At 38.1% G+C, this 27519-nt stretch overlaps 4 protein-coding genes and 1 pseudogene across 4 annotated transcripts; 2 read left to right on the top strand and 3 right to left on the bottom strand.

The window, feature by feature from the left end:
- The first annotated feature begins 1090 nt into the window (after nucleotides 1-1090).
- On the top strand, nucleotides 1091-5434 carry LOC137733516 (protein BPS1, chloroplastic-like). The gene is made up of 4 exons (XM_068472662.1): nucleotides 1091-1159; nucleotides 1258-1385; nucleotides 1510-1574; nucleotides 4653-5434. The coding sequence occupies exons 1-4, from the start codon at nucleotides 1091-1093 to the stop codon at nucleotides 5432-5434; spliced, it is 1044 nt and encodes a 347-aa protein (XP_068328763.1).
- Nucleotides 5435-10759: 5325 nt separating this feature from the next.
- LOC137735720 (agamous-like MADS-box protein AGL15) lies at nucleotides 10760-14963 on the bottom strand. The gene is made up of 8 exons (XM_068475164.1): nucleotides 14544-14963; nucleotides 13171-13246; nucleotides 12783-12853; nucleotides 12599-12698; nucleotides 12421-12462; nucleotides 11888-11929; nucleotides 11603-11778; nucleotides 10760-11288 (listed from the first exon to the last, which is right to left on the bottom strand). The coding sequence occupies exons 1-8, from the start codon at nucleotides 14723-14725 to the stop codon at nucleotides 11195-11197; spliced, it is 783 nt and encodes a 260-aa protein (XP_068331265.1). The 5' UTR covers nucleotides 14726-14963; the 3' UTR covers nucleotides 10760-11194.
- A 1835-nt stretch (nucleotides 14964-16798) lies between these two features.
- Nucleotides 16799-20033, bottom strand: LOC137735567 (uncharacterized). Its single transcript, XM_068474990.1, has 8 exons — nucleotides 19762-20033; nucleotides 18893-19006; nucleotides 18720-18788; nucleotides 18577-18596; nucleotides 18437-18489; nucleotides 18272-18302; nucleotides 18107-18188; nucleotides 16799-17338 (listed from the first exon to the last, which is right to left on the bottom strand). Exons 1-8 carry the CDS (start codon nucleotides 19943-19945, stop codon nucleotides 17127-17129), a joined length of 765 nt encoding a protein of 254 aa, XP_068331091.1. The 5' UTR covers nucleotides 19946-20033; the 3' UTR covers nucleotides 16799-17126.
- A 377-nt stretch (nucleotides 20034-20410) lies between these two features.
- On the top strand, nucleotides 20411-22033 carry LOC137733514 (uncharacterized; annotated as a pseudogene).
- Nucleotides 22034-22081: 48 nt separating this feature from the next.
- LOC137733755 (protein RETICULATA-RELATED 4, chloroplastic-like) lies at nucleotides 22082-26759 on the bottom strand. Its single transcript, XM_068472935.1, has 8 exons — nucleotides 26028-26759; nucleotides 25405-25473; nucleotides 24375-24506; nucleotides 24232-24285; nucleotides 24101-24145; nucleotides 23050-23189; nucleotides 22367-22492; nucleotides 22082-22276 (listed from the first exon to the last, which is right to left on the bottom strand). Exons 1-8 carry the CDS (start codon nucleotides 26577-26579, stop codon nucleotides 22228-22230), a joined length of 1167 nt encoding a protein of 388 aa, XP_068329036.1. The 5' UTR covers nucleotides 26580-26759; the 3' UTR covers nucleotides 22082-22227.
- Nucleotides 26760-27519: the final 760 nt, after the last annotated feature.

Here is a 27519-nt window from a genome sequence, read left to right as displayed (position 1 = left end):
CATGGACTTAAACACTTGGAAGCGTATATGCTGCTAGCCATATCTTGCTTTAGGCAAGTAAATGTCTTTCTAGTTATCGAAACAATCGGCCAGAGCAAGCCAAAGGGTGAGTGGATCCTCCTTAACGAGGTACTCGGTCTGCAGTGCATCATAGATGTGTCTTCGGATGATGATCATAGCTTCTCATCTTCGTCGACGGGTTCATCGTCGATAGGTTCCTCAATGGTGGCTCTAATACCCTTTGCAATGAGATGGAGTTTCACGTCTTAGGTACTTCTAGAGCGGTGAAATCGAGCTTGTTCAAGTTCGACAAGTCCCTAAAACAGCGGGTACAAAAACGTGGTTAGTCATATGGAAAGCCATAGACAAACATCATAGAAAATTTGGGTTCTATAGATATGTATTGGTTTAATTTAAGCATGAAAACTACAGGTTTCATGTGGTAAGTTTTGAATGAAACTTCGGGTTTCAAAGGCACTAAATATGAAACTACAGGTTCAATTTAGTTTTATGAACGATTAGTTCATAAAGGAGAGGTTCCGGCAAGAACAAATAATGCAATATGCTGATTTAAGTGTACTGGATATGAGTTTCTTCGGGAGCTCAAGTGTGAGAGTTTTGGGACAACGAAAGGATGTCAATGGTTCAAAGTATAAAAATAATTTATTGAATTGTTAATGTCCAAAAGTGATTTTCAGGTCAATTATTTTGGATTAATTATTAGATTAATGGATTGCTGGTCACTTTTAATTAATTCAATAGATCGGACCAAACGGGGTTAATCGTGGAAGCAAAATAATGACAAACAGATCATATTAGCTTCGGTTAGCGATAAACCAAGTAATAATTAAATTAGAATTAATTATTGTAAACCAAAGTTGGGTATGATTTATAACGTGGGAATGCCAAAAATTAGCATTGGGTCGAAAAAGATAACGCGGCCCAGCATAAAGTAGGCTAGTTGCAATGTGGGTACGAGCCCTGTAGCACAGCTGCAGGCCATTGGGCCGTGGGAAAGCTACAGGGCTCAGGGCCATGTGGTATGGGTAAGCCCAGCAACAAAAGCTACTGGTTTGGGCCAAAATAAGGCATGAGGCAAGCCCAGCTTAAAGCTGGTTTGCAGGTTGGTGCAGGAGGCCCAGCCAAGGCTGGCTCCCAGGTTTTTGGGTTGGGGCAAGTCAAGCCCAGCAGCATAAGCTATAGGCAAGTCGGGCAAGACTTGGGCAAAACCCAACAAGCGATACGGGCTTGCTGCAGACGAGCTTGGTGCATGGGGTGAACCTAGCAAGCTACGAGCTTGTTGCAGGTTTGGGCCAGGGACTTAAGACAAAGCTCAACAACTCAAAAGTTGCTAGTTTTGGGCTTAGAGGGGCTGCAGGCCCATGGTAACCCTTACCAGGCTGAGCTTGGTGTTTGTGCAGGCACAGCAAAGCCCAAAGGGCTACTGCCATAGTCCAGACGTCACAACGATGTCTTTTTGATGGTGTGCTCCATGCGGTTGGGCTGCAGGCCAACTGGGGTTGTCGGCGGTGGTGCCAGCGGCAACGCAGTGGCGAGCCCCAGCCATGCTGCATGTTTCCCATTTTTTTTTTTCTTGACATCTCTAGGGTTTGAAAAAATCCTAAATTGCTTCTAATTTATTTATATGCTTTGACTCCCAAATCCCACATAGCAAAATAATAATTGTATAATGCATGAAACGGATATATATATATATATATATATGTATAATGACAAATATATAAATCATATACAATATTTATATATATCGGAAGGAAAATATAAATATAGGGGTTCATGCATAGTGGGGAATGTTTCATACTTCGTGGACGTTTCAAATATCTTTTACTTTATTTTAAGTGTACCTAATTGACAAAAAACAAATAAAAGCCTTTGAATTTTGTAGAAGAAAGCCTCATCCTACGATCCTTCAGTTCCTTAGCTTCTGGTAAGAGCGTATTGATAACGTGTTGTAGGCCTAATTGACTGAACTATTCTAAGGGAATAGAAGGGGAGAGGCCGGCGGCAAGAGAGAGAAGAGAGATATTTAATAGTGAGGTGTGTTGTATTTCATCTCATTGTGCCTTTATTTATAGTAGTATGATAGGTTAAATTTTTATCCTAATAGGATTACAACTCTAATAAGATAATATCTACTAAAGGGAATATTACAAGATACCCCTAGATACATTAGGATTTACACAATCACATTTCTATTCTAAATATGACTGCAACAGTTTCATGTATTCTAGTTTTTTAGTCAAAACGTTTCATGAAAACGTCATAAACCTTCACTTTGGTTTTTAACAATGAAAACTGATAGAAGTGGCCATGAGTAAATGATTTTGTTTATTCCGTGGAAAATCTGTCAATATCCTCGTTATGTGGCTGGGTTGGTTCACAAAATCCTAAAAAGGTTATTACATGGTCGTTCATGTGACAATTTAACAAGAATATGAATAAATTTTTCACAGAAAAACCAAAATAATTTACAATGACCACTTGAATTGATTTTCATAATAAAATACCAAATTGAGAAGTTATGTCGTTGACTAAAAAGCTTTATATATAGTTTTTTGTTTCTTTTCTTTTGTGTATCAGACAATGGGAACTTTTAGTTTAAATAATTTAACTTTTCTATAAACTACAGGAAGCAAATTGCAATTTAAAAAACTGGAAGAAGCACGTTTACACGCTATTTAAGTGGTAAATGCACGTTTCCACACAGTATGTTGACTTACGATTTAGTATTTACTTTGTATGGAACAAAATTTGTCTTTCCTCTCCTTCTTTCCCTACATATGGGAGTTCTGATGACCCCTTACTTCTCCCAGGACTCATGTTTCTGAGTTTGACGGTTTCCCACATTTTCTATTAGTACCAATCCAATTGAGCTCAGTGTTTAAAAGATCTGTATCAGTGGAAATATCGACATGTAAATTTATAAAAATATTGACAGATATATTGAATATTGATATTGCTTTCATTTGAAATAATAGAAATTTAAAATGAAGTTTGAGAGATTGTCAAACATTAGTTTGGACGAAATATAAGAGATTTTCCATTATTATGTGTAAGAAATATCGACAATATCTGTCGATTTTAGCATAAAGGTCCTAAACTTAAGAGTTTCTTCGATATGAGCTGAAGTTTAGACATCACCCCTAATTTTCATGTCTTTCTTTGATTTTTTGGATTTATCATGAAAATATCAACAATGTATAAAAAAAAATTTAAACACTGATTGAGCCAAACCTGAACTTCCAAAAAAAACACTTGGGACTCGTTTGTTGGAGAGGATTGACTTGAATATGATATTCATTGTATTGAAAGTATTTTAAAGGAAGAAATGAATGTCAATTTTCTTGTTTTGTCTAAGTCAATCGTCTTTAACAAAAGGAGGCTTTGCAGTACTGCGGTGACATAAACCAAAACAAAACTCGTATTGGGCCTTTTTTTTTTTGGTTAATTTCTTTAACTTTCTAAATAACAAAGTTTAAAAACATGCTTTAAAAAAAAAAAAAAAAAAGTAAATAATAACATGCAAACGAGTAAATTGTCACATACGTTTAAAACTTTTAGTTGATATGAACATTCATAGTCACCGGTTAATTGGCAATAAAAAATTGATGACAAGCAATAGAGAGGACCTTTACAAACAAAGCAAAAACATTGAGAAAGTAATCTTATTATAGTAAAGCCGTGAAACAATACAAGTAATGTTACGGTTTAAGGTACCGACTATATAAACCAATGTGCTGCATCTGGAGAGTTTTTTCGTGTACCTTGAACACAAGCCGGTACACCACATGTCATGATACAAATGGTTTTGAGTTGGACACCAACATCTTAATGTGATATCGTTCCTACTCTCAAGTAACAGTAGTAGCTTTCATTATCGTTTTCTCCTCCTACATTAGTTTTTTGTTTCTATCATTTAATTTTCCTTGAATTCTCAAAACTTAAGACCAGAAATAAATTAGAACACATATTGTGAAAAGGGAAATGCAACAATCACTTCGATCCAACATTATATGCTTATATATCATTTAATATGTGTTATTCACGTATTAAACTGAGTAACATCACTAATATGAAACATGCTCGGGATTGAAGAACATTACTTACTTAGATGCTCAACTTTGCAAGACAAATAATAGACAATCTCCATCCTCGATCCTTCCTATATGTTAGCTTGCATTTGAAGGCAACAACAAGTGGATCCAATTGCATTGCTCCAAATCGTGTCTTTCAAGGATTAGTACAAACGAACAAGATAAGAACATTTGACCGCCGCCAATGTCCCTCGGTTTTTTATAATTTTCAATTGGTAATTGGCCTAATGGCACGCACCGGGTTTCAAATCTTTTCTGTGTCCATGTGTTCAGCCAAAACGAACACGCCATGTGGACTTTTTCAACCCAAACCCCACAACTTATATAACGCAGCACAAACCAAATTTCCATACCAAAACCCTCATTAATTTGCAATGTTTAACCAAATCTACTCCAAGCTGGAGAATCACCACCACCACCACCACAACCACCACCACCCGTCGGAACCCGCCTTATCGGCATCTCTGGATGCCTTCCAAACCCATGTTTCAAACTCCTTGAAAAAGTTGTTGCCTCTCAGTTCATCAAAATCTGCAGGGTCAGAGATTCCATCATTTCCATGGATTCAACAGTGCTTTGAGCTCCTACCCATCGTCCAAAGTGCTTTTGCAAAGCTGGTTGTGGAAGTAGATTTTCCAATGAGCAGATGGGAAGCTGCTTCTGTGGATGAGTACCTCAAATACAGTTTGAGTTTGTTGGAGCTTTGCAATTCTGTCAGTTCTTCTCTGTCTAATCTTGGGAAGGCTAGGGTTTCGCTGGCTCATGGTTTGAGCCTGGTGGAGAAATCGTCGCCTTCTTCGGCTTTGGAGCATCTGAAGGCAATCCAATTCCAACCAAAGGGTTTGAGCAACGGAATCAGATGCCAAGGAAATGAAGAGGTTGCGAAAGGAAGCTGCTTGATTAGCAAGGAAACAGTGATTCATCAAGCTTTGGAGGTTATGCAGGGAATGGTATTCTGGCTAGGTGGGATTTTGATGTCTGGATTAGCTGGGAATCCCAAGCCATACTCGGAGGTGAGGAATTCTGGTGGAAGGTTTGTTGACTCGTTGCTTTCGGGGTTGAATTCGAGAGTGAGTGAAATAATGGAGAGAAATGGTGGATTGAAGGAGGTGAAGGAGCTTAATGATGCCGTGACTGGCCTTGCAGCGGCAATCGGAATTGGAAAAAACGGTGGAGCAGAAGCTGAGGAATTGAGAAGAAAATTAGAAGTTTTTGAGAAGTTTGTGGACGGTTTGGGAAAGGAGGTGGATTCCGTCTTCGACAAGGTTTTGGCCGGGAGAAATCAATTGCTCAATGGCCTTCCACAGCAAAAGAAATAGAAGATCAATTGCATAATTCACTTTGTACAGAACATTGTTGTGTTTTTATTGATTTTCGCTTGTAAATCAGAGTTTGTAAAAATGAAGTAAAAATTCAGATTTCAAATGATCAAACCAGTATGTTTATTTCCTTTTCGAAAATATATAACCCGGAACATGAAGTTTAGCCCAAAATTTTGTGAGATGACAAGAGAGATTTTGTAAGCACGGAGCAATAATTAAAACTACGAGCAATGCTAGGTAGATCAAATTTATAAGTCATCTCAATTTTTGGTACATTTCGAGGAGAATCAGCTCGCTCCAAGTTCAAGAGGTATTTCATCCTTAACCACAACTCATCCGCCAATTCTTCAACATCAGTCAGTTCAAACTTCACGTAAACGTAGGCCATTGTTTATGGAAATAAAGGGTTTGGTATATAGAAACTGGAAACTTCCTTTGTAAGCTTTCCAATTGTATTTCTGAAAATTAATTATTTTGTACACTGTGAAGACATATATATAGCCTTTGGCTATTTACAAAGATACCCCTTAACTACCTACCTTATAACAGTTCTAACTAATCACAAACATTAGCACAGCTAATTACATTTAGAGATAACATACTATTTTACAGTAACTGAAATGGGTGACTTGTCATTTTCCCTAATACACCCCCTCAAGCTAGAAGGGGAATCAGAACAGATTCCAATGGGAAGCTTGGAGCACAGGAACTGAAATCGACTTTTGGATAAGGACTTGGTGTGAAGATCAGCTAATTGGTCTGCACTGCAAACATACTGAACTTTGAGAAGATTAGCTAGAACCTATTCTCGAATATAGTGGTAATCAATCTCAACATGCTTTGTACGAGCATGAAAAACAGGATTAGATGCTAGGGAAATGGCTGAGATGTTGTCACACCAAAGTGTAGGTAGTGTAGGGATAGGGAAGTGAAGATCTCTGAGGATTTTGCAAACCCAAGTAAGTTCAGCAGCTGTATGAGCTAAGGAGCGATATTCAGCCTCTGTAGATGACCGTGCAACAGTACTTTGTTTCTTAGCACTCCAGCTAATGAGATTGGAGCCTAAGAACACACAATAGCCACTGGTAGATCTTCTATCAAAAGTGCAGCCAGCCCAATCAGCATCAGAGTATGCTGAAAGATGGGTTGAACCCTTTGTGAACCATAAACCGTGGGAAAGAGAACCTTTAAGAAATCGGAGAACTCGTTTAGCTGCCTGAAGATGTTGTTCCCTGGGAGCATGCATGAATTGGCAGATCTGGTTAATAGCAAAAGCGAGATCCGGTCTAGTCCAAGTAAGGTATTGTAATCCCCCAACAATAGAACGATATTCAGTGGGGTTGGACAAGAGAGACCCACTGTTATCTAATTTTGTGGAACTAAGGGGTGTGCAGCACGGTTTGGCACCCTCCATGTGTGTTTTCTTAAGAAGATCAATTAAGTACTTGGATTGATGAACAAAAATGCCATGGGAGGATCTGTGTACTTCTAAGCCCAAGAAGTAGTGTAAATGACCAAGATCATTTACTGGAAACTGAGAACTGAGTTGGGTGATAAACTGTTGACAGATTTGGGAGTGAGGACCGGTTACTAGAATGTCATCAACATACACAAGAACAATAACCAAATGAGGACCATGAAGAACAAACAATGAGGCATCGGATGAAGATTGTTGAAACCCAAGAGAATGAAGAGCTTGAAAAAGTTTATCAAACCAAGCTCGAGGAGCTTGTTTTAGTCCATATAGGGATTTCTTCAACTTACAAACTGAAGTAGGAGAATTGGGATCAACAAACCCAGGAGGTTGTTGCATGTAGACATCCTCCTTTAAGTCACCATGAAGAAAGGCATTGCTTATATCCAATTGATTGAGAAACCAGTTATGTTGGACAACAAGACTGAGTAAGATCCGAATGGTAACTGGCTTGGCAACTGGACTAAAGGTCTCTTGGAAGTCAATACCTTCTTGTTGATGAAAACCCTTTGCCACTAGTCTGGCCTTAAATCTGTCAATGGTGCCATCAGCCTTTTTCTTAACTCGAAACACCCATTTACATCCAACTATATTTTGGGAAGGATGAGAGGGGACAACGGACCAAGTACCAGTAGAGATCAATGCATTATACTCATCTTGCATTGCAGCTCGCCAATGAGTATGCTTAGAAGCTTGCAGGTATGTACTGGGAACATAATCAGTGTCAACAGGAAGAGGATGCTTAGTTACTGCATAGGCATGAGGGAGAGATTTATAAATGCCAGCCTTGGATCTTGTGATCATTGGATGAGAATTAAGAGGAAGAGGAGGAGGATTGGACTGACTTAAGGGTAAGGTGGAGGATTCAGAAACAAAGTCAGAATTGGAAGCAGCAGGGACTGAAATGGGTTGAGAAGAAGAAGGATGGGGAGAATCGGAGGCAGAAGGAGAAACAGGTGAAGAAGATGGTGCACGGCTAGTAGAGAGATGGGGAATATATTTCTCAAAATAAAGATCCAAAGAGGAAGAGCTTGCTGGTGAGGATGGGTTGGGACAGAAACAGGGAGGCTGCAGGGATTGAAATGGATAAGAACTTTCATCAAAGACAACATGTCTGGAGATGTAAAGTCGAGTGGTGAGGGGATCAAGACATCGATAGCCTTTGTGTTGAAGGCTATATCCGAGAAAAATACAACTTTTGCTCTTGGCATCTAATTTGCTGTGAACATATGGTTGGAGCCAAGGGAAGCATTGGCAACCAAACACTTTAAGTTTAGAGTAATCTGGGGGTTGCTTGAATAATAATTCCCATGGTGATGAGGAAATACCAGAGATGGGAAGCTGATTAATAAGATAGATGGCAGTGGAGAAGGCTTCAACCCAAAATACATGAGGAACATGAGAAACAACTAGCAAAGTACGAGCTGTCTCAACAAGATGCATGTGCTTTCTCTCAACACAACTATTCTGTTCAGGGGTATGTGGACAGCTAAATTGGTGAAAAATGCCATGTGTACTGAGAAAGGAAGCAAAAGAGGTACTGATGAATTCACCCCCTGAATCTGAGTGCAAAACTTTGATTTTATTTCCAAGTAAATTTTCTACATAAGATTTGAAGACAACAAATGTAGAAAAAACATCTGACTTGGACTTCAAAGGAAAGAACCAGCTATATTTGCTAAAGTCATCAACAATGAGCAAATAGTACTTGAAACCACTGTTTGAGATAATAGACGCTGGACCCCACAAATCACAGTGTAGAAGTTGAAGACTGTGATTTGTTGTTGAAGAAGAAATTCCAAAAGGAAGCTTATGATTCTTGGCAATAGCACAATCTGAGCAGAAGAAATCAATAGTAGACTTGCCTTGTAAGGCCAGTTTATTAGTAGAAATTACCCTTCTGAAAATAGAGGAGGATGGATGACCCAAGCGTCGGTGCCAAACTTTGACAGGAGCCTTGACACTGAGCAGAGCTGAGGGAGAAGAAAGTGAAGAAGTGCTGGAGCCTTGAAGAGGGTAGAATCCATCTCTAACGGGTCCCCGCAAAAGCATCTTCCCCGAAATATGATCCTTGACAGTGGATCCATAAGGGTCAAGGGTTAATGAACAGTTATTATCTTTGAGAAACTGATAAACAGACAAGAGATTATGTTTCATGTAGGGAACGTGTAAAACATTCTGCAGCTTAAAGGAAGTATGAGGAGTATGCAAAGCAGAGGAACCAATATGATGAATAGAAAGACCTTTACCATCACCAATATACACTTTATCTTTACCAGTATAGGGAGTGGGAGAAGAAATGTTGGCAACATCATTAGTAATGTGAGAAGTCGCATCCGAGTCAATCAACCAAGGCTGAGCTGGTTTGGCAGATTGATTGACATACATAGCAGCGAGTTTAGCTGGAGGAATCCGACCACAGATGTCAGGATTCATTCGATCAAAACAATCAAGAGCCTCATGACTGTTAGAACCACAGATTTGACAGGGAACTTTGAAATGGGAAGAGCCTTGAGGATGACGAGAGCCTTGAAAGTTACGATTTCCATGAGTGTTGAAGTAATTGCCACGGTTCATTTGGAAATTGCGATTGCCTCTGTGAGAGAAGGAATGGCCTCTGTTATGTTTGCCACGATTTGCAGATTTTGATTGTTGCCAGGATGAAGATTGGTGCTGAGCAGCAAACACAAAAGGATTAGGTAGCAGAGGAGGCTGAGAGTGCACCGAGAAGGCTTGAAAAGGTTCAGCAGCAGAGGAGGAACTGATATTTTTGCGTCGAGCCATGGACAGTTCTTTAGTGAGAAGAAGACCATGGAGTTCATCAAGAGAGGTAGAGGACAATCGAAGCATGATTGAGTCAATGAAGGACTCAAAATCATCAGGCAAGCCATGAAGTGTGGCTGCAATTAGGTCGCGATCAGAAACGGAGGCACCAGCAGCTTGCAAGGAGTCTGAGATTTCCTTAATTTCTTGAAGATACTCGGAGATGGAGCGAGAACCTTTCTGAACAGATTGGAGACGCGACCGTAATTGATGAATATGAGCCTCTGAAATTCCACCAAATCTCTGTTCAAGCTTCAACCAGAGTTCGCGAGACGAAGAAACACCCACCGTGAAGGGGATGATTTCTTCAGAAAGTGTGGAATTGAACCAGATCAAGAGATTTTGATCTTTTTCGTACCATTCCTCAAAGGCAGGATTAATGCTGCGATCAGGTAGGAATGGCGATGGACATACATCAGTACCATCAATGATTCCAAGGAGCTTGTAGCGCCGTAGAATTGGGCCAAATAGCGCACGCCATGGCAGATAGTTCGATCGTTTCAGCTTGATCGGCACCATGCTGCCGATGTTGTGGATCGTAAAGGAGGTGTAGGAACTCAGAGGACTTGGATTTCCAGAGAAATTAGGGTTTTGAACCGACGGAGAAGACGATTCAGGTGGTGGCGAAGATGATTGCGCCGCCATAGCTTGCAAAGATGTTGATGCAAGAGAGATCGGAGAAGAGAAACTGAAGAATCAGAGGAGAAGAACAGAAAGATCGATCAAGAATCGATCGACCGATCGAGTTGAGGGAGCGGAAGGATCGATGCTGTGAAGCAGAAATGGCGTGATACCATATAGAAACTGGAAACTTCCTCTGTAAGCTTTCCAATTGTATTTCTGAAAATTAATTATTTTGTACACTGTGAAGACATATATATAGCCTTTGGCTATTTACAAAGATACCCCTTAACTACCTACCTTATAACAGTTCTAACTAATCACAAACATTAGCACAGCTAATTACATTTAGAGATAACAGACTATTTTACAGTAACTGAAATGGGTGACTTGTCATTTTCCCTAATATGGTATTCTTCATAACATGGGTCCATAACTTGAACCTTTCAATTTCAAATAATGGCCGAGAGCCTGAGATTCAGAAACTTCAACAAGTACTCTAGGTGCTCTAAACATCTTGATCCGACTATGAAAGAGGAGCTAAAACTTGCAATTTCGAAAACAGTTAACATTTTCCTTTGTTTCTTTTCTCCGACCTGAAAGAAAATACAAAACAAACTAGTAAAAACTAACTAGGACATTTTCCTCTTCATCAGCCAAACCTTCCCAAGAAAGGATCTTCTATGACACCACATCGATGATTTGGGGGTCCTAACGATTCTACACTCTTTTACAAGTTACTGACCTTTCAACAAAGGGTTACTACACTACACTCTTGACTGTATCAACTTCTTCTCTAGCATCTGTTGATCCTACAGAAAAGAGATCCTCATAAACAATTACAGACCTAATTGGCTCCCTGAGTCATTGGAGTTGGCTTCTCTTTCTGGAGCTTTCCTCTTCCCACAAGCATCACTTGGCAGCCTGGTAAAACTAAAACCGTTGGAGTAAGAGAACACTGTTATTTTCACTTGAGAAACTTCTATCAAATCATTTGTAAAACGAAACACCGTATGAGGAACTAAATTAATATTTTGCTCAACAGGGCTGGGGTAAATTTCAGTTGGCTCATCCTAACTAACCATCCCCAATATTTGTTTTAGCCTTTTAGTTTAGAATGTAACTTGAGCATATGACTTTAATTTTAATCAGACTCTTCTACTCTTTGAAAGAATATCAAGCACGAATATAGATAATATAGTGAAATTTTTTAAAGGTTAAGCTTGTTATTAAGGAAAGAAGAGTACCCTAGCTGCAAGGTGGTGTCAGAGTCGCCGTTCTCAAATGCAAAATTGCTGACCAAATCAGGACTATGTGTGACGCCATGGTTTACAAGGGATTTAGTTTTCTCCACAGGATAATATTCCAAATAAGATTGGACTGCACGGTCAGTTTGTGGAAACAAACATCGAAGCTCCTCAACCTACATAGAAAGAATATGCCGAAGTAGACTTGCATGAGAGAAAATCACTCAAAGGCCAAGTAACGTGAAACTAAGAAAATTTGCATTTGGCAAGAAGAATGTTACTTGCCTGTCTGCGCAACGTTTCATTCTCAAGTACAGCACGCTGTTCCTGGAGGAAACAAAATAGATGACAAGTTAAAACCATAATTGTCCCTTTTTATGACATTGAATCAACATTTGTCTTTGCAATTCAAACCGATGAAGATTCAAGGTCATAGTGCAACTTATACCAAGAAGCCAAACTTTTAAACCACAACAGAAGTATTTATAAATGGAGAACTTTCCAGTCTAGATTAGTCACTTTTGTAGAACATTGTGTTTTGTATCATTTTAATCCCTCTTTCTATTCGTCTTTTGCTTTAAATCATTGTTTATATCCTTTAGTTCAAAATTCAAAGAAAAAGTAGCTTATTTAGAACAATAATAATATATTAGGTAAAGTGAAACTGAAAATCTATATCTCATATGTTTTGCATGAATGAATATTATTCGTTAGTTCTTTAGAAAACTGATAATTCAACTTACTACTCAATGCTAGTGCTAATGCTTACATCTCAAACTTCAAGTAAGACTCGGTGCTATTTCGGTACTTCCACATACCTGTATTCTTGATTGCTCTAGTTGTTCTGTCATTAATTGCTCCTGAAATATTAGAACATCTATTTAGGCCTTACGGATTGCAGAAATGAGTAGATATTAATCTGAACTACATCTGACATCCCTACTGAATACCTCGAAGAAAAAAAAAAACGAAACAAGGTAAAAATATAATTTGTACCTTCCTCTCCTTCACTGTCAGTAATCCTTCATTCAATTGCTGTTCTAGTTGCTGCAATTCTTTCAAGCTCAAATCAGTCAACTCCTTACCCAACAGCCTTCTACACAATCAGAAAATAATAATCTTACACGCACTACTCCAAAAATATAAAATTATTAGATCTAATAATTGAGTAAATACATACAATTGTTTCTTTTGTAGCTTTGCATATTCATCCTTTAGATTATCCAGCTCCTTGCAGTCTTGCTTCTGAATCTAGAAACACGAAAAAACAATGGTTGCTGCAATTCTTTGTGAAAAATGTTATGTGAGGTTCTTGCTCCGAAGGAGGTTAGCATAGTTTACATAGGAGAAACGAAAAAATTTTGAACATAGGAAAAATTGGCACAAAAGTATATTTCACTTTGTCAAACGTACGAATAAGACTGACATGCAACTGGTGGACATACAAATTAACGCAGGAAGAACCAAAATAGGACAACAGATAAAAAAATTTGTCCATGTTAAAATTTCAAGTGCTACAACGCAAAAGATCAACTAGTGGCAAGTGCATAAACTTGTGAGAACAATACCTCTGCCTTGCCTTCTTCTGGTGCATCTTCTGAAGAATCTAAACACTTGTTGTATCTTGAAAGAGTTCGCATCATACTACAAAAAGAAGAACAAATAAACATCAGCCGTGTTCTTTTTATACATGAAGGGCACAGTTAATTTCAACTTTCTATATCGCTTCATTTGCAGCAACATTTCTAAATTGTTTCACAAGGTACACAAGGTAGATGCAACCATCCACAATGAGTTTGCCCAAAATTTCAGGAAACAAAAATATAGCAGAAATACAAACATGGCTCCGTGGAAATCCGAACCAACATCCATATTACAAACTAATCAGTCAAATACATCGGTTCATCCCTTAATTCATGTTTAAATTAAAGAGTTATTCAATGCTGGCTTATTACCAGTGAAGCGTTTCAGATTGATCGGCCTGATAGAGGAAGGAAGCACCTTCAACATAGAGTGTAGGGCATCTTTAGAGGAAAATTAAAGGCTTTCTCACAACAGCATTGCATCAGGTATTTCAACCAGGAAGTAGTTTTAAAAGTACAATTTTACCCCATTTTAGCACAATGTAGCTGGCTTGGACAAAGGAAAAGAGCATCTGGATATTCAAATCCCAAAAATAAACCACTGCCTAACTTTGGAAGATGCACAAAGGAGCAACAACCAAACAAGGCAGTTTCAACTTTGAGAAGCTTAAAAGGAAGTGAAAGTTCTTTCGATTCTGCTATATGTCGGATTTAGCACTAAATTAACTTAGCTGAAATCAGTCTTTCTGATAGTTCAGAATCATCACCAATACTATTAGCTTACCAAGGTCCATTGCAGATTCAATTGATCAAACATCATAAAAGTTGGAACAGACTTCACTCAAGGACTCAAAAACATACTTGCAAACTCAACGTTAACCAAGATATATACTCAAATATTTGCACAACCACTTCAAAATTTGCTCATAAGAAGATCAAATCATAGGAGAAATCGCCTCCAAATCAACAATTGTAAGATTATAGGCAACAGTGTAGGGAAGAATTTATAAGAAAAGAAAACCCTACTTCATAAGTAAACTGACCATCCCAGACATTCACACAAACCCAAATAAGAAAAAGGGAAAAGGGGCACAGGAGCATCCACTAGTCCCTAAAATAAAATAAAAACAATAAAAAATGAAGAGAGAAAAAAAATATCAACAGTAAAAGTGGAAAAACCAAAACCCCAGATAAATTCATATTCAAAGACAAAATCTTTATCCAAAAAGAGTAAAACCCATCAGAGAAACATGATCAGAAACACATGCATGAACCTAAAAAATTCAGAAGAAGGAGAAAAAAAATTGAAAATTTGTACCCAGAATTTAAAAGTAAAAAGTAAAAATTCAGAAACATACCCAGCACTGGAAAATTCAAAAAGCTTTCCAGTATTGGAGAAGATAATAACAGCAACCTCAGCATCACAGAGAATAGCCAATTCCTGAGCTTTTTTTAGCAACCCAGAACGTCTCTTTGAGAATGTGACTTGTCTGCTATTTGCATTCTCAATCCTCTTGATCTCAATCTTCCCCCTTCCCATTATTTCTCTCAAACTCTCAATAACCCTTCCAACAAAAAATATATTAAAAAAACCCAAATGCTCAAAAACCCAGAAAAGGCACCAACTTTAGGAGAAAAACTTGAATACCATTTAAAAATTTCTCTCTAAAACTAAAAGTCCAAAAGAGTAGTGCGCCGTTCCGCTCTACGCCTCTCTCTCTCTCTCTCCTTCTCTCTCTCTAGGAGGCGTTGTTCTGAGGGTTTGGTTCTTTGGGGGAGAGAGGGTGGGGCTGAAGGGGGAAGGGGGCGTTGCCAAAATTAGATTGGGGAGAAGATAAAGGGGCGTGTGTTGGTGTGAGAGAGAAATAGAAAGAAAGCGTTTATACCCCAAATGGCGAAAGCTTGGAAACGGCAAGTTTGCATGGCTCTGTTTACTATTTAGAGAGTGGTTGCATGACTCTGTTTTCCCACATTTGGCATTCTGGGTCCCACTTTTACTTCCTAACCATTTTTTACCTATTATTTATTGTATTTCGAGTTGGAAACTGTTTAGTCGGTCTTGCTTAGGGGTCCCACTTGGCCGTTTCAAAACGGAAATAGATTGTTTCCGGATCCCTTTCACCTGAGCTAACTGAACAAAAAATCTGAATCCTTTAAATTTGATCAAACGGCTATAAACAGAAAGTCCTATTAAAAGTTATAATAATTTTAACCGTTGAATCAAATTTTAAGGATCCGGATTTTTTGCTTAGCTGACTTAGGTGGAAGGGATCCGAGGATCCCTTTCCTTTCAAAACTTCATTATGTAAGTTGTGAATTGCCGTGACGGATGCAGTTAATTTTTTTAACACTATGTTTTCAGTCCAAACTCCTCTCTCACTATAATTTAAATAATTTGGTGTAAATTATCGTATTATCTATCTGTGTGCTATAAACATGGTAGTTTAATATTTAGTGCTAGAAATAGTAAATCCTCTACCAAAATGAGAGAGAGAGGGGCATTTTGTTTTGTTTGCTTTTTTCTGTTTTGGGAGGGAGAGTGTATGCCCTCTAATCTAATGCCTTTGCTATCCAATTTGCCACATTTGTATTGTGGAGCCCACTTTGGGAATCTCTATTTGCCACATTAAGAAGTTTTTGGTTACATTGCAACTATCCGAGTGTTACATTTAGTAAAGCCACTTCCAAATTTGGAGCATATGGGAATTGGCTAGTTTGTTTGAAAAAGCACTTTTGAATTACTTCCACTTTTAGAGAATTGGGAGTTGCCTAGTTTGTTTGTAAAAGCACTTCTCTTCTTTGCTGTAATTGTTAAATTGGGAAGGGTCTCATTACTCATTTGGCTTGCAAAAGATATTTTCCCTGAATTAAATGATTTTTTTGCTACAAAATATATTTGTGTACAAGTTTGGTTGAGGTGAAATGATTATTCAGCCTAGGTTTATTAGTTGTAATGGGGATTATCAAGCAATTCTAAAAAAGGAATCAAACACAAAACTTTTGGTTTGAGGGTAATTGGGCAAATGCTCTTAAGATGAACTTTATAAGGGTTGAGGTAGAGCGTGTTTAGCATTGCTTCTAGAAAAAGGATAGTGTTTTCTGACGGTTAAAAACGTTTCTAACTATGTTTGCCAGAAAGTGTTAAAAGTGTTTATGGGTAAGAGAAATATTTGTCAAATGCTTCTTCACGAAACCCTACCAAGTGCTCTTTTAGGAAGAACTTGAATGTTTTATAAGTGCTTCTTACAAGAGTTATCCCAAAAGACCCTTAGGCAAGCAAAATAAATGATTTTGTTTGTTTGCCTAATAATCAAAGTTGTTTTTACAATAAGCGATAGGGGATATGGAAAAAAAAAAAAAAAAAAAACTTAGAACCTTGAATGCATAAGTAAATGCTCTTAATCACTTGATCTAACTTCGACTAAATCTGAATGAGTTGACATATCCACTCATTGCAAATTTCTATAATTTCCATCAAATGCGATATCAATATACTAGTCGATATTTCCATAAATTTACATATCAATATTTATACCAATATCAATATTTTAAACATTGCATACGATAAACAATCATCACGTAATTGAGGGAACTAAGTAAAAATGTTCCAAAAAATAAACTAATATCACAATTTATTTTGTAATTGTTCATGGTAGCTACTTCAGTGTTGACTGATACAATACAAGAAATCAAAAGATGGGCCAATCAATGTGTCCATGGAGGCTTTTGTTTCAGTGAGTTATTTGTTTTAGATTTTTCATGCCAAAGATCTAGGCAGATACATTAAACAAAATCCTCTCTCTTACAGACACCCCAACGACGATCACAATTAGCAGGTGGTACAATAATTAATCATACAAATGACAACGATAAGCATGTGAATGCTAGTATACAGGTCACGAGCTACCTTCATCGGCGTTTCACTGCACTGCAAGTAATTACTATAAGCCATCAACTGTCAATCGACTCAATCCATCAGTTGGTGGATTACTTAGCTCCCCATCGTCCTTTTTACACACATATATGAAGTGACAATCTGGATCTTCCAAAACAAAATCAGCCGGAAGTAAGCCCTTCTCAGTGATAGGAACAGGTTCCAAATCTGACTTTGTTGACGAACCACAGCCTTCAGGCGTTTGGAATCCTGGTCTGGCTGTGAAACAATAGCCAAAAGGATACAAAATCTAGATAAGGCACCTCTATCAGGAATCGTGAACACTGAACTAACAAAAAATGAAAGTACATGGCTAGAAAACAGGAAGAAACCAATTCATAGAATTATCATCTCTGTTGACTGCTTATGACTATCCAAGAAAGATCCCAGGAAAAGGTGGGTACAACGTAGTTTGCGATAGTCGAAAAATAGTCAGCTTGCATGTATGCTATGCATAAGCAACAAGTATCTGATGCTTGGACAATCTGGACTGAACTTCCCAAGCAATAAACCAAAAAACGGAAAACAAAACACGTTGAATAATACAACCTGCACATGGAATCTAAAGATCTTAAACTCCTAAATGACAATTTCGGAGGTCATCGCTAGCTCCCGTTTTTGCTTTGTCAATCATATTAACTCGTAGATTGTGAATAGCTACAAATTTCTCAAGCTGGTGAAGGAAATTAGAAACTTTCTTAACTGACACCACTTTAGATGTGGGACAACAAAAATCTTGTACCATTATACTTGAATGGATGTTCACCATGTGTTAAAATTGACTCAAATTCACTAACAAAGTAAGAACATTTGGCATCGAAAAGAAATGAAAACTGCAATTTAAACCAAAAATCTCTAGCAATTATTAAACAGAATTTAATAACACGGAAGTAAAATCACTTCTGGAGAGCTAACTGAATGAGGAAAACTGCAGATATTTGAACAGCAAGAAAAATATGAACTATTATGAAAGGACAGTAAACTTACGTATAACAAACAAACGAGCTTTCCAGTTGTACACTGGCCTGCTCAAATGAGGCATTCTTACTGTAGGATCACCATAGGTTATCTGCTATATGGCATTGTAAGAACAGATAATACATTTTGAGCTTTTAACTAAAGAAAGAGCATTGAAAAATGGTGCACATTTACCAACATATAGATCCCTCCGGGTTTAAGAAGCCTACAAGCAAAATAAAAACCATATTAGTGAAGGAATATAGAACTAAAAGATATTGAATTACTATAGAATGGAGAGCGAAATTGTGAACTGGTATAAGAAATTGCAGCTGTAAATTGAGTTTTAAAGTCTAAAACCTGCTCACTTCCCCGAGCATTTGAGCAGCACTAATTGGAGCGTCGTTGCCACACTAGAAACATAAGCACAAATGAGAAATTCAGAGTGTGCCCAGTAATGAGTAGGAGGAGTAATTAGAACATAAGAACATGCATCGTACCATCAGTGAATCAAGAGTTCCTTTGACAGACCACAGGTGCAAAAAGTGATGAAAGCAAAGAAGGTTTATCAAGACAAGACAGAAAATTAGTATACAATATTGTATATTTCTAAAATGAGTATCACAAAGAAATAGATTCTTACCTTTATCAATGACACCATCAAATGATTCATCTGGAAAGAAACTCATATCTCTGACATCCATTTGCATGTCTATAAGATTTATATAGGAACCATGCCAAGCGTCCCCAATTGTTACTAAGGAAAATTTAAATTTGTACTAGAGATTTTAATAAAGTAAATTTTCAAAAGGATACATTTCAGCTGAGGTATGTGCTCATATTTGCTTTTCATCATGTTGATAGCCACTGACGAAATGTCAATGTTCATTATGTCTTCATATCCATCCTTGACCATGTCCTCGGACATAACTGGGAAAGAGAACATTTTTCCATCATTATCTTGGTCAACAAGTACACAGAACCATATAAAGTATCTTAATCCGATGAAATTACAGATGTCAGGTGCCTTTTGCTAGACACCGCATGATTGTTGCATCAAAAATCTTTCTCCTACGGATGGCAAGGACAATGCCACATTTAGGGACCCGAATTGCATCAGGCACATTATTACTTTCAACATCAAATTTTCTAATTAGTGGGAAAGAAAACGATACTTCTTAACTTCTTTTTTTCATTCTAGGGTCTACACAGAATGCATCCACCGCGTAATTCATATATGTATCAACCAAAACAGAAGGAAAACACAAAACAGAACCTTAATTTGGGGAATTCATACTCATGCCAAAACCCCCTGCAATAAAAGGGGTCAAATTTGAGTAGCACAATGTTCAACCAAACACTGAATGGCAATAATGACAAAAACCCAGCTCAAAACTACCAAAAAATAGCTAAAATGCAACGGGAATGATCGGAACAACTGAATTTCGGGAACCAATACTCTAACAAAAGTCTCATTCAAATAATACAAGCACAAAGATCACCCAATGACCCAAATTCCCACATCAAAAAATTATCTTTTCTGTAATTTCCTCAGAGTTTCTCAGCAACCAAACAGAGCAATTAAAGCAGAGGGTCAGAAAGGAGCTATATATATACATATAGAAAACAAAAGGGAAAGAGAATAAAAAGAGAATGAGAGAAATGGGTGGGTAGAAAAAGAGTACCGGCATTGCCGCAGCCGACCATGAGAACAGGAGAGGAGGTGGGGATGTAGTGGCGGACGAAAGGGCGGAGAGAAGAGTAGCGCTGGTACCAGTCGAAGGCTCCCCCTTCTTGGACGTAGCGGGCGTCCCAGTAGAGGGCGTCGCCATAGTTGTAGGTGTTGCAGGTCGACTCGTCCCTCAACATCTCCTTTCGCTGCCCCTGCTGCTGCTCTGATATTTCGGTGGATTTGATTAGAGTTCGGTTGTTGAACAGTCGGCGTAACGAAATGAAACTACGATAGAGAGAGAGAGAGAGAGCGCAAAACTGCAAAAGCCCACCACTAGGGACATTATGGCCCAAATGACCACCAATTCTATCACATTTCGAGACTGGTTACAATGGTAGATTGTCAGTGATACGAGTTTTACGCATGATTTAACTGTTGCAAAGGTCTATTATGCAAGATCTAATCGTTAATTTTTTCGATCATTTGGTGGTATTTACTACAAAAGTAAAAGAAAGTTGCCCTTTTATGGACTTTAACTGATAATTATATATTAATACAATATTGACAACTATATAATTAAAATATCGATAATATTAATTATATAAATGACGTGAATATAAAATAACATAATGTACTTGTTGATATTAAATGATCCAACTAACATGGTCAAGGGTAACCCAAGTTTATTCTTTTTGTGCTGCCATGTCATCACATTGTTTTGGGTCTTTGACTTACAGCATTATTGAATTTTGTTCTCCACAGGAAGAGTAGGACTATTATGTTGAGTTGTGTTGTCACTCAAGCCACCTCACTCTTGTTGAAACATAATACCTATTGTGGTGTCTTGTGTTAATAATAGGGATATAATATCCACATATCCTTCTAATTTTTGGCTGTCGGATCGGATGAATTGAAAAAGATCAACGAACAGAAATTAACAAAGGGTGTGTGAGAAGTAAAATAAGATGTGTGGATAGCACACCCCTAATAATATAACGCCGTATGTATTTTTCATTTCACGTGACATTCCATGATTAACATAAAAATACGGTGGTTTATCATTTTATTTTTCACTTCATGTGACATTGCATGATTAACATAAAAACACAGTGGTTTACCGTTCTATAAAAATCGCGTGTGATCTTTTGGCGCTGCCTAGTGCTTCGGCAGACTCTCCGACGACCTCCTCCATGAAGGTGGATGCAGCTACCACTTCTACCTCGCCGTCGACAGATACCAGTTCAAGACGGTAAATTTCTCCGCACCCATCTGCGTAACAATGGAGTTTTTTTGACTAATTGAAGTTTAAAGTTGTGGAAATTTAATTTGGCAGGAGACGTTGATGGACCTACTGGGCGTGGCGGGTCGGCGTCCGGGGTTGCCCATGGTGGTCTGCTGCAGCTCACGTGACGAGCTTGACGCGGTCAGGTCCGCCGTCGCCAACGTCCCTTATATCTCTTTGACTTCTCTGGTAAATTTTCAATTTTTCTTCTTGCACCCACACTTATTAGCCATTCCCTCATACAGTGTTATTGTTTGATTCAGTTCTTAAAAGCTATGTGCATGAGCAGCTGATGGTGTCGAAAGTTGTCATATACGAGGCGTGTGACAACTTGTTTGGCCGCAGGTTCTTCCTACCAACCTGTACTGCTTTGTTAGTTGCATAGTAATGGGGTTTGCTCTCTCGCGATAACTTTGTACAAATATGTGCAGATGGGAAAGTAATCAACATGGTCGTTGGGGTGAGGTAGTAACTCTCAAAAGTATTGAAGAAAGTAGCAACCTGGTCATAGCTGAGATGCACATAAATGTGAGTTTGTCGATGCTTACGTTTCCACATTTCGTTTAGCCATCCTGTTCCTTTCTGTTTCTCTCGCATAGATGGGCACTCATTCGATATATGGTTGATTGGATTGCAGATTTCTGAGATTTTATGAAGATACATAGTCTGCTATGCTGGCGGACATGTTCGAGAAATGATTCCTTGTACTTAGATGTGGTGGTCGAAGACTTGTGCCGTGTGATCTGGGTTTCCTTTGAGTGGTTCCAATGGTGTTGAATTTATACTGATTTGTGATTTTGGATGAGACTTGGTTTTGTATCACTTGCCGAGTGGATTATTGACCTAATAGATAGAAGGAAATACACAGTTGGCTCCTCTTTGCATTTGAAACATCGGTAGAATCAATAATATAAACGATGTATCGATAGTACCATCGAGTCTCCCGCACTGGCGCTGACATTGTGCAAGAGTTTAAAAAGGACACAATGCCAGCGCTAGTGCGGTGGTGACTAAATGTAAGCAAAAGATCAGTCGTACTTGTACCCTGGCATGCCAAAGAAAGATACTTTTTTATACATGTGAATTGTTTCGTTCACTGCCTTTCAGCGAAAGGATTGTTTCGTTTGTATAACAGTGAGAACAGAAATGAAATCAATATCCACACAATCATGTAACTTAAGTAATCCACCGCACGCACTACTCTCGGATCTTTTGAATTCCAATCCAACGTGCATAATCGACCCACCTGTTGCACAATACAAAAAATTATGAGAATTTGAAGAGAGGAAACACAACGAATGAATATAATGACAATCGAGGAGAACTCTGATCGTACATCAAGGAACCCAAGAATGTGTTGCCAGTTCGAACAGCAAAGCAAATTGCACTCAGTATAAGCTTGTGCTGGTGCAGCAAGGGTTCCAGAAGTCGCTGTTCAATTACTCCCGCGAGAACTTGGTACCTTTGAAAGAAATCGAAAAACATAAAATTTGGTACGTAAAGCTAAATAAATGGTAAGCAAAAAGATTTCTTGCTTCAAGGTGTCTTCTGTCCATCTAGCCTAACTCTTACTTACGCTTACGCAGGTCCTTACTTTGCTACAGAGCTTGTATGTACTGTTGGAATAACTAAGCTACGATGAATTTCCAGAATTCTTCAAACACATTACTAACCATATTCAGACACATAAACAAAAACGTGCATCTTCAAGATGCGAGTTGAGGAGTTAAAGCTACTCAGATTTTCGTTTTAAGACATATTTATAGCATGCGTCCTTTCACAAAATTGCTGTTGAAAGAATTTTATGAACTGTTTCTTCCGTCTACCTAGAAATGCCACAAATGGTTTTTTTTTTTTTTGGGACAGATCCGATTCTCCGTGATTATGACAGTTACAATTTAAAGTCTTTCTCTACGCATTTGGTCTAAATTTTTTTGTTAATGGCCTACGCTAACAGTTCGTGAAGGTTAGAGTAAAAATGATAAAAAGAAAACTTCAATCTGAAAATAGCCCTTGTACCTTAGATTGCTAGAAACTGCCATATAAACTCCATAGGCTACACTGGTTGATAATATGGGAACATCCTCAGCTTCACCAGCAAAGGATTTATCAAGAGCTTTTCGTGCATTAATCAATGCATTTGTTACACCCGTACCAACCTGAAACAATTTTCATTAAAAATTGTTATCCATCGTATGACACCAAACGGCTACTAACAGTTTCAACCATATAACAAAGTGGAATAAGAGACGAGAAATAAAATTCGAAGAAGACTTCATATGTACATTCTGCAATGAAAACTATAACATGCGACCAAAACAATCTCGTAATGTACCAAAAACTACCATCTCTTTCTCTGAATGCGTATAATATTGCAGACAGAAATTGAAAAATGAAAGTAACTTTCGATAACAATAAAGCACACTAGAGCCTCAGAATGGAGAATAAATTTATATGACTGGTTGGACCGTCGAAGAAGCTTGTGCCTTTGTAAATTATTTGGAGAAAAAGACTTTGCATCTTTACCATTCTTGGATGTTGATGCAACATTAAACTCAATGGAGTTCGATACAACGTTAAACTCAGTGGAGTTCTACCAATGGCTTAATTTAAGTTTGCCACAATCGAGTCCTAATTAGATTTAAATTTAGACGAGCAAAGTTCAAACAACCAGTGGTAAAGAAAGAAAATTTTGATAGACATATACTGCATAAGTATCCGGCATGTTTAGTACAAAATGCTAGTAGAGTTAGCATACATGCCGAACAAAAGCTGATGTAGTTTTTCCTGCATAGCATGATGCTAATAACTACAGGGGCTTAAAAAAGTATGAAAAGTATTTGGCGATTGCTGAAAATTCCATTGTTTTCAAACAAGATAGAACAAATATCAAGTAACTTATGGGAAGTTTTGCCCAGCCTTGAGGTTTTGTAATGTCACACGAAAAGTTCATGATAAAACGGAAAAAAGCAAGGAGAGCCACAATGTTTTACATTGCGTAGATGTTACAGATAATTCCCAGAAAAGCTAAAGCTAAGGCATTTCAAAACATGTAAGGTGTTTCACTTACCAGAGATGCACCAGTCCCAACTGCAAATAGTTTAGCTCCATTTCTCTGAAACGATCAAAATACTATAAACTCCAATCACCATGAACGTAAAGACTGAATAATTTTAGATCACAGAACACAATATCACATACCACTATTGCACCTATTCTCTGTAAGAGTGAGTATGATGTTCCAGACAAAGCTACCTGCAGACAGGATTGATGCCTCCCATGATGTTATACACATGATAAAGTGGCAACTTGAAAAAGCCAAAAGTAATGAAACAATCAAGAACCTGGAAAGCATTATCGGGACACCCATAGAAGAACTTAGCAATACGGCCTGCGCTGACAGCAAGAGGTGGTCGAAGCGAAACAGTAGGAGCGGGAAGCCAGACAAGCATAAAATCAGCTATGATGGCCATCACCTAAGATTTAAAAGGAAAAGAAAAAAAATCTACTCTAAGGGTCAGGCTGCAAAAAGGTGGAACAAACCAAAAACAGAAACACTACCAGAAAAAGAAGAAAGAACAAATAGCGTGAAATTGGTAACCAAAAGACTTCTGCTAGAAAGTTGAAGGATCGCTGCAGAGCTTTTGCACTATAAGCAACTCATAGCTTGACATATATTACAACTTATGACTAAAAATGGAAAACTTCCTTTGAGATAAATAAGCCTTCTGAAAGTGTAGTCAAGTAGTCAAACAATCGGATAATGTAAACGAAGAACATTTTACCAGGTCCAACTAGCAAAACCGCAAATTAAATAATAAGTCATCTCTGCATGTTCGAACTCAACTTCATAAAACAAAGTTGATTATTCCATGGAAAACCCTTTAGCACAGTTACCAGGTAGAGGCCAACTAAGAAACGCGAAACCTATTGATTGAAAAAGCAGAAGGGCAAGAAGAAAATAGAAAAGAAGAGTAAATATTACCAAATACATGAACATGATTCAATGATTCTGTATTTGGAAGCGCACAAATTGCACATAAGGTTGCTACCAAGAGTTCGCATTGAGCACAAAACGAACAAATATAGTTTTCTGCATCCATATTCCATTTCATGACCCAAAATAAAGACCATGCTTGACTGAAAGGCAGAATGTCCTAGTTCAACTTATTTATTTCTAACTTTATATCGTATGGCATATCCTGGATTCCACCAAAGCGTTTCAGAAGATTACACTGTTGCGCTAATTTAACAAACGCCACTTATATAAACTGCTCATCTATGAAGCAGATGGAAATTACTTTGATTTGAGATGATAGCTTTTCATTATATAGCACAATGAAATCAAATCTCTTATTTATACAAGAGACATACCACATCAGCAAAAACAAAATCCAGCTCTTTGGTAAAATTTTCTCGGCGCCGCTCCAATTCTGCAGCAGTCTGAAAAATGAGTAACATGTAAAGAGCTTACATCCATACTAAGAGACACTTCAAATGGTACTTCAATTCAAAAGTCAAGGATATCCAATGGATAATAGAGACGCCAACTCTGTTGGTGGCGAATGACTTACATGGAACAGGTGCACGTGGAGTCCCTTCCAATAATCCATTGTCATGTGCAAGCTTTTCTCCACATGACAATGTATTATTGGGCAGAATGCCATGTGACGGTGAACTCGTTCTATATAAGTTGCTCTCATGTTGAGGCGTCAAATAAGAACGGTTGATGCCACAATACGGTCAAGATTTCTTCCTCTAAAAAATTTAAGAAATTTGACCGTTATATTTTTGGCGTCAACAAGAATAATCACATGCAAGTTTGATCAACAAATTTCTATTACGAAGACCGCTGCTACACTTAGCAAAATTGTTCATCGAATTTCATCAGGATTAGTTCCAAAAACACTCCCATGAAAAACGCTTTCAATCATTTAAAAAGATCTTCGTATCGAGCCTTAAAAATAAAAAGAAGAGAGTAAATGAAAAGCAGAGACCTTAGTGAATATTCCAACGCCGCACTCGATGCCAACTTTAGTCAAGAACAAGTCGTCCGCAAGCAACCGCTCCTTGAACCCATCAAACCCAAGCAACCATCTGAACACCGCCGACTTCTCCAGCTCAAAGAACCTCTTCACAATCAAGCCCGGCACCCGCCCGGCCTTTATGGCCGCCGCTAAGTCCTTTGGCAAACTCTCCGACGACCTCCCCGCCTCCGCCATTGCCGCCAGGGCCTCCGCCTTGTTCCGATCCCGGTCCTCATCACCATCACCACTCCCATCACTGTCATCGTTATCATTACCTCCGCTTCCGCCGTCTCCGCCTCCTCCTGCGGGGGGTTCACCACCGTACGCGGCGGAGGCGAGGCGGGATCGGGTGAGGCGGGAGGCTGTGAGTCGGAGGGAGGGAGTTGCGGTGATGTTAGTGCGGGCGACGATGGTGAGAGTGAAGTTTTTTGGGGATAAAGAGAAATGGTGGGGGTTGGTTGATGAAGGGAGAAACTGAGAGTGAAAGGTGGCGAAGTTGGAGATGGTGGTGACTGCTGCCATTGTTGGTTGTTTGCTTTACTTTCAGTATCTCCCGCTCTCTCTGTCTATCTCTCCTCTTTGAAGGAGTAGAGAGAGAATGGGAGAACCAGAAAGAAAGACTGTTCAGAAAAAAAGGGTTGGTGGGGTTTTGGCTGGGGGAGGACTGGTCTTGGTCTTCTTCCTTCTTTCTTTCTTTATTTTTTTATTTTTTTATTTTTTTAAAACCTTCTTTCTTTCTTTATTTTTTTGGTTTTGAAGAAATGATTTGAATGGGGTTTTTTGTGGACAGAATCAATTGGGGAGTCAAATAAATTTGTGGGAAAATGAATAACTGAAAGGTCATGTCCCTGTTTCTTTCTACGGTCTGTCTTTTAGCATTGACAGTAGTTGGAGTCAGTAGCACTAACCGAGCAAGCATAGAATCATTGGTTGTTTTTCACTCTAACAACTTTAAAAATTTAATGTATATTTACTTGTATATTGTATTTAATACTTATAAACAGTTAAGGCAATTATAATCTTCTCCTCCTACTTCTTCGATTTTCTCCTGCCATTTTAGTGACATATGTCGGCATAAATTTTTGGCATATGTTGATAGGAATTGAAAAGTTCCTAGTAGATGATCGACGAAAGGACCGAATAAAGTTTTTTTATTGATATTATGATATTCTTATTTGAAAATCACTATACTATTATAAGTTTAATATATTAATATAACACTCTTTAGTTTAATATTACACTCATGAGTTAAAAATCATTCTATTAGATGAGAGTGCAAACATATTTTTAGCCATTTAGTACTATAGTGTAATCGTATTTCCTTTCATTTGTAAATAAGAGATCTTAGATTCGATTCTCGTCTTCTCACTTACACTTATAAATGAAAAGAAATATCACTAGATTATAATACTAAGTGGCATTGACTCATGAGTACAATATATTAATATCGCATTCAAATTTT

Source organism: Pyrus communis, chromosome 5 (assembly GCF_963583255.1).
Source record: "Pyrus communis chromosome 5, drPyrComm1.1, whole genome shotgun sequence".
In the NCBI taxonomy this organism is placed as follows: Eukaryota; Viridiplantae; Streptophyta; class Magnoliopsida; order Rosales; family Rosaceae; genus Pyrus; species Pyrus communis.
The sequence above is the reverse complement of the archived record's forward strand: the minus strand, read 5'-3'. Positions and strand labels throughout refer to the sequence as shown.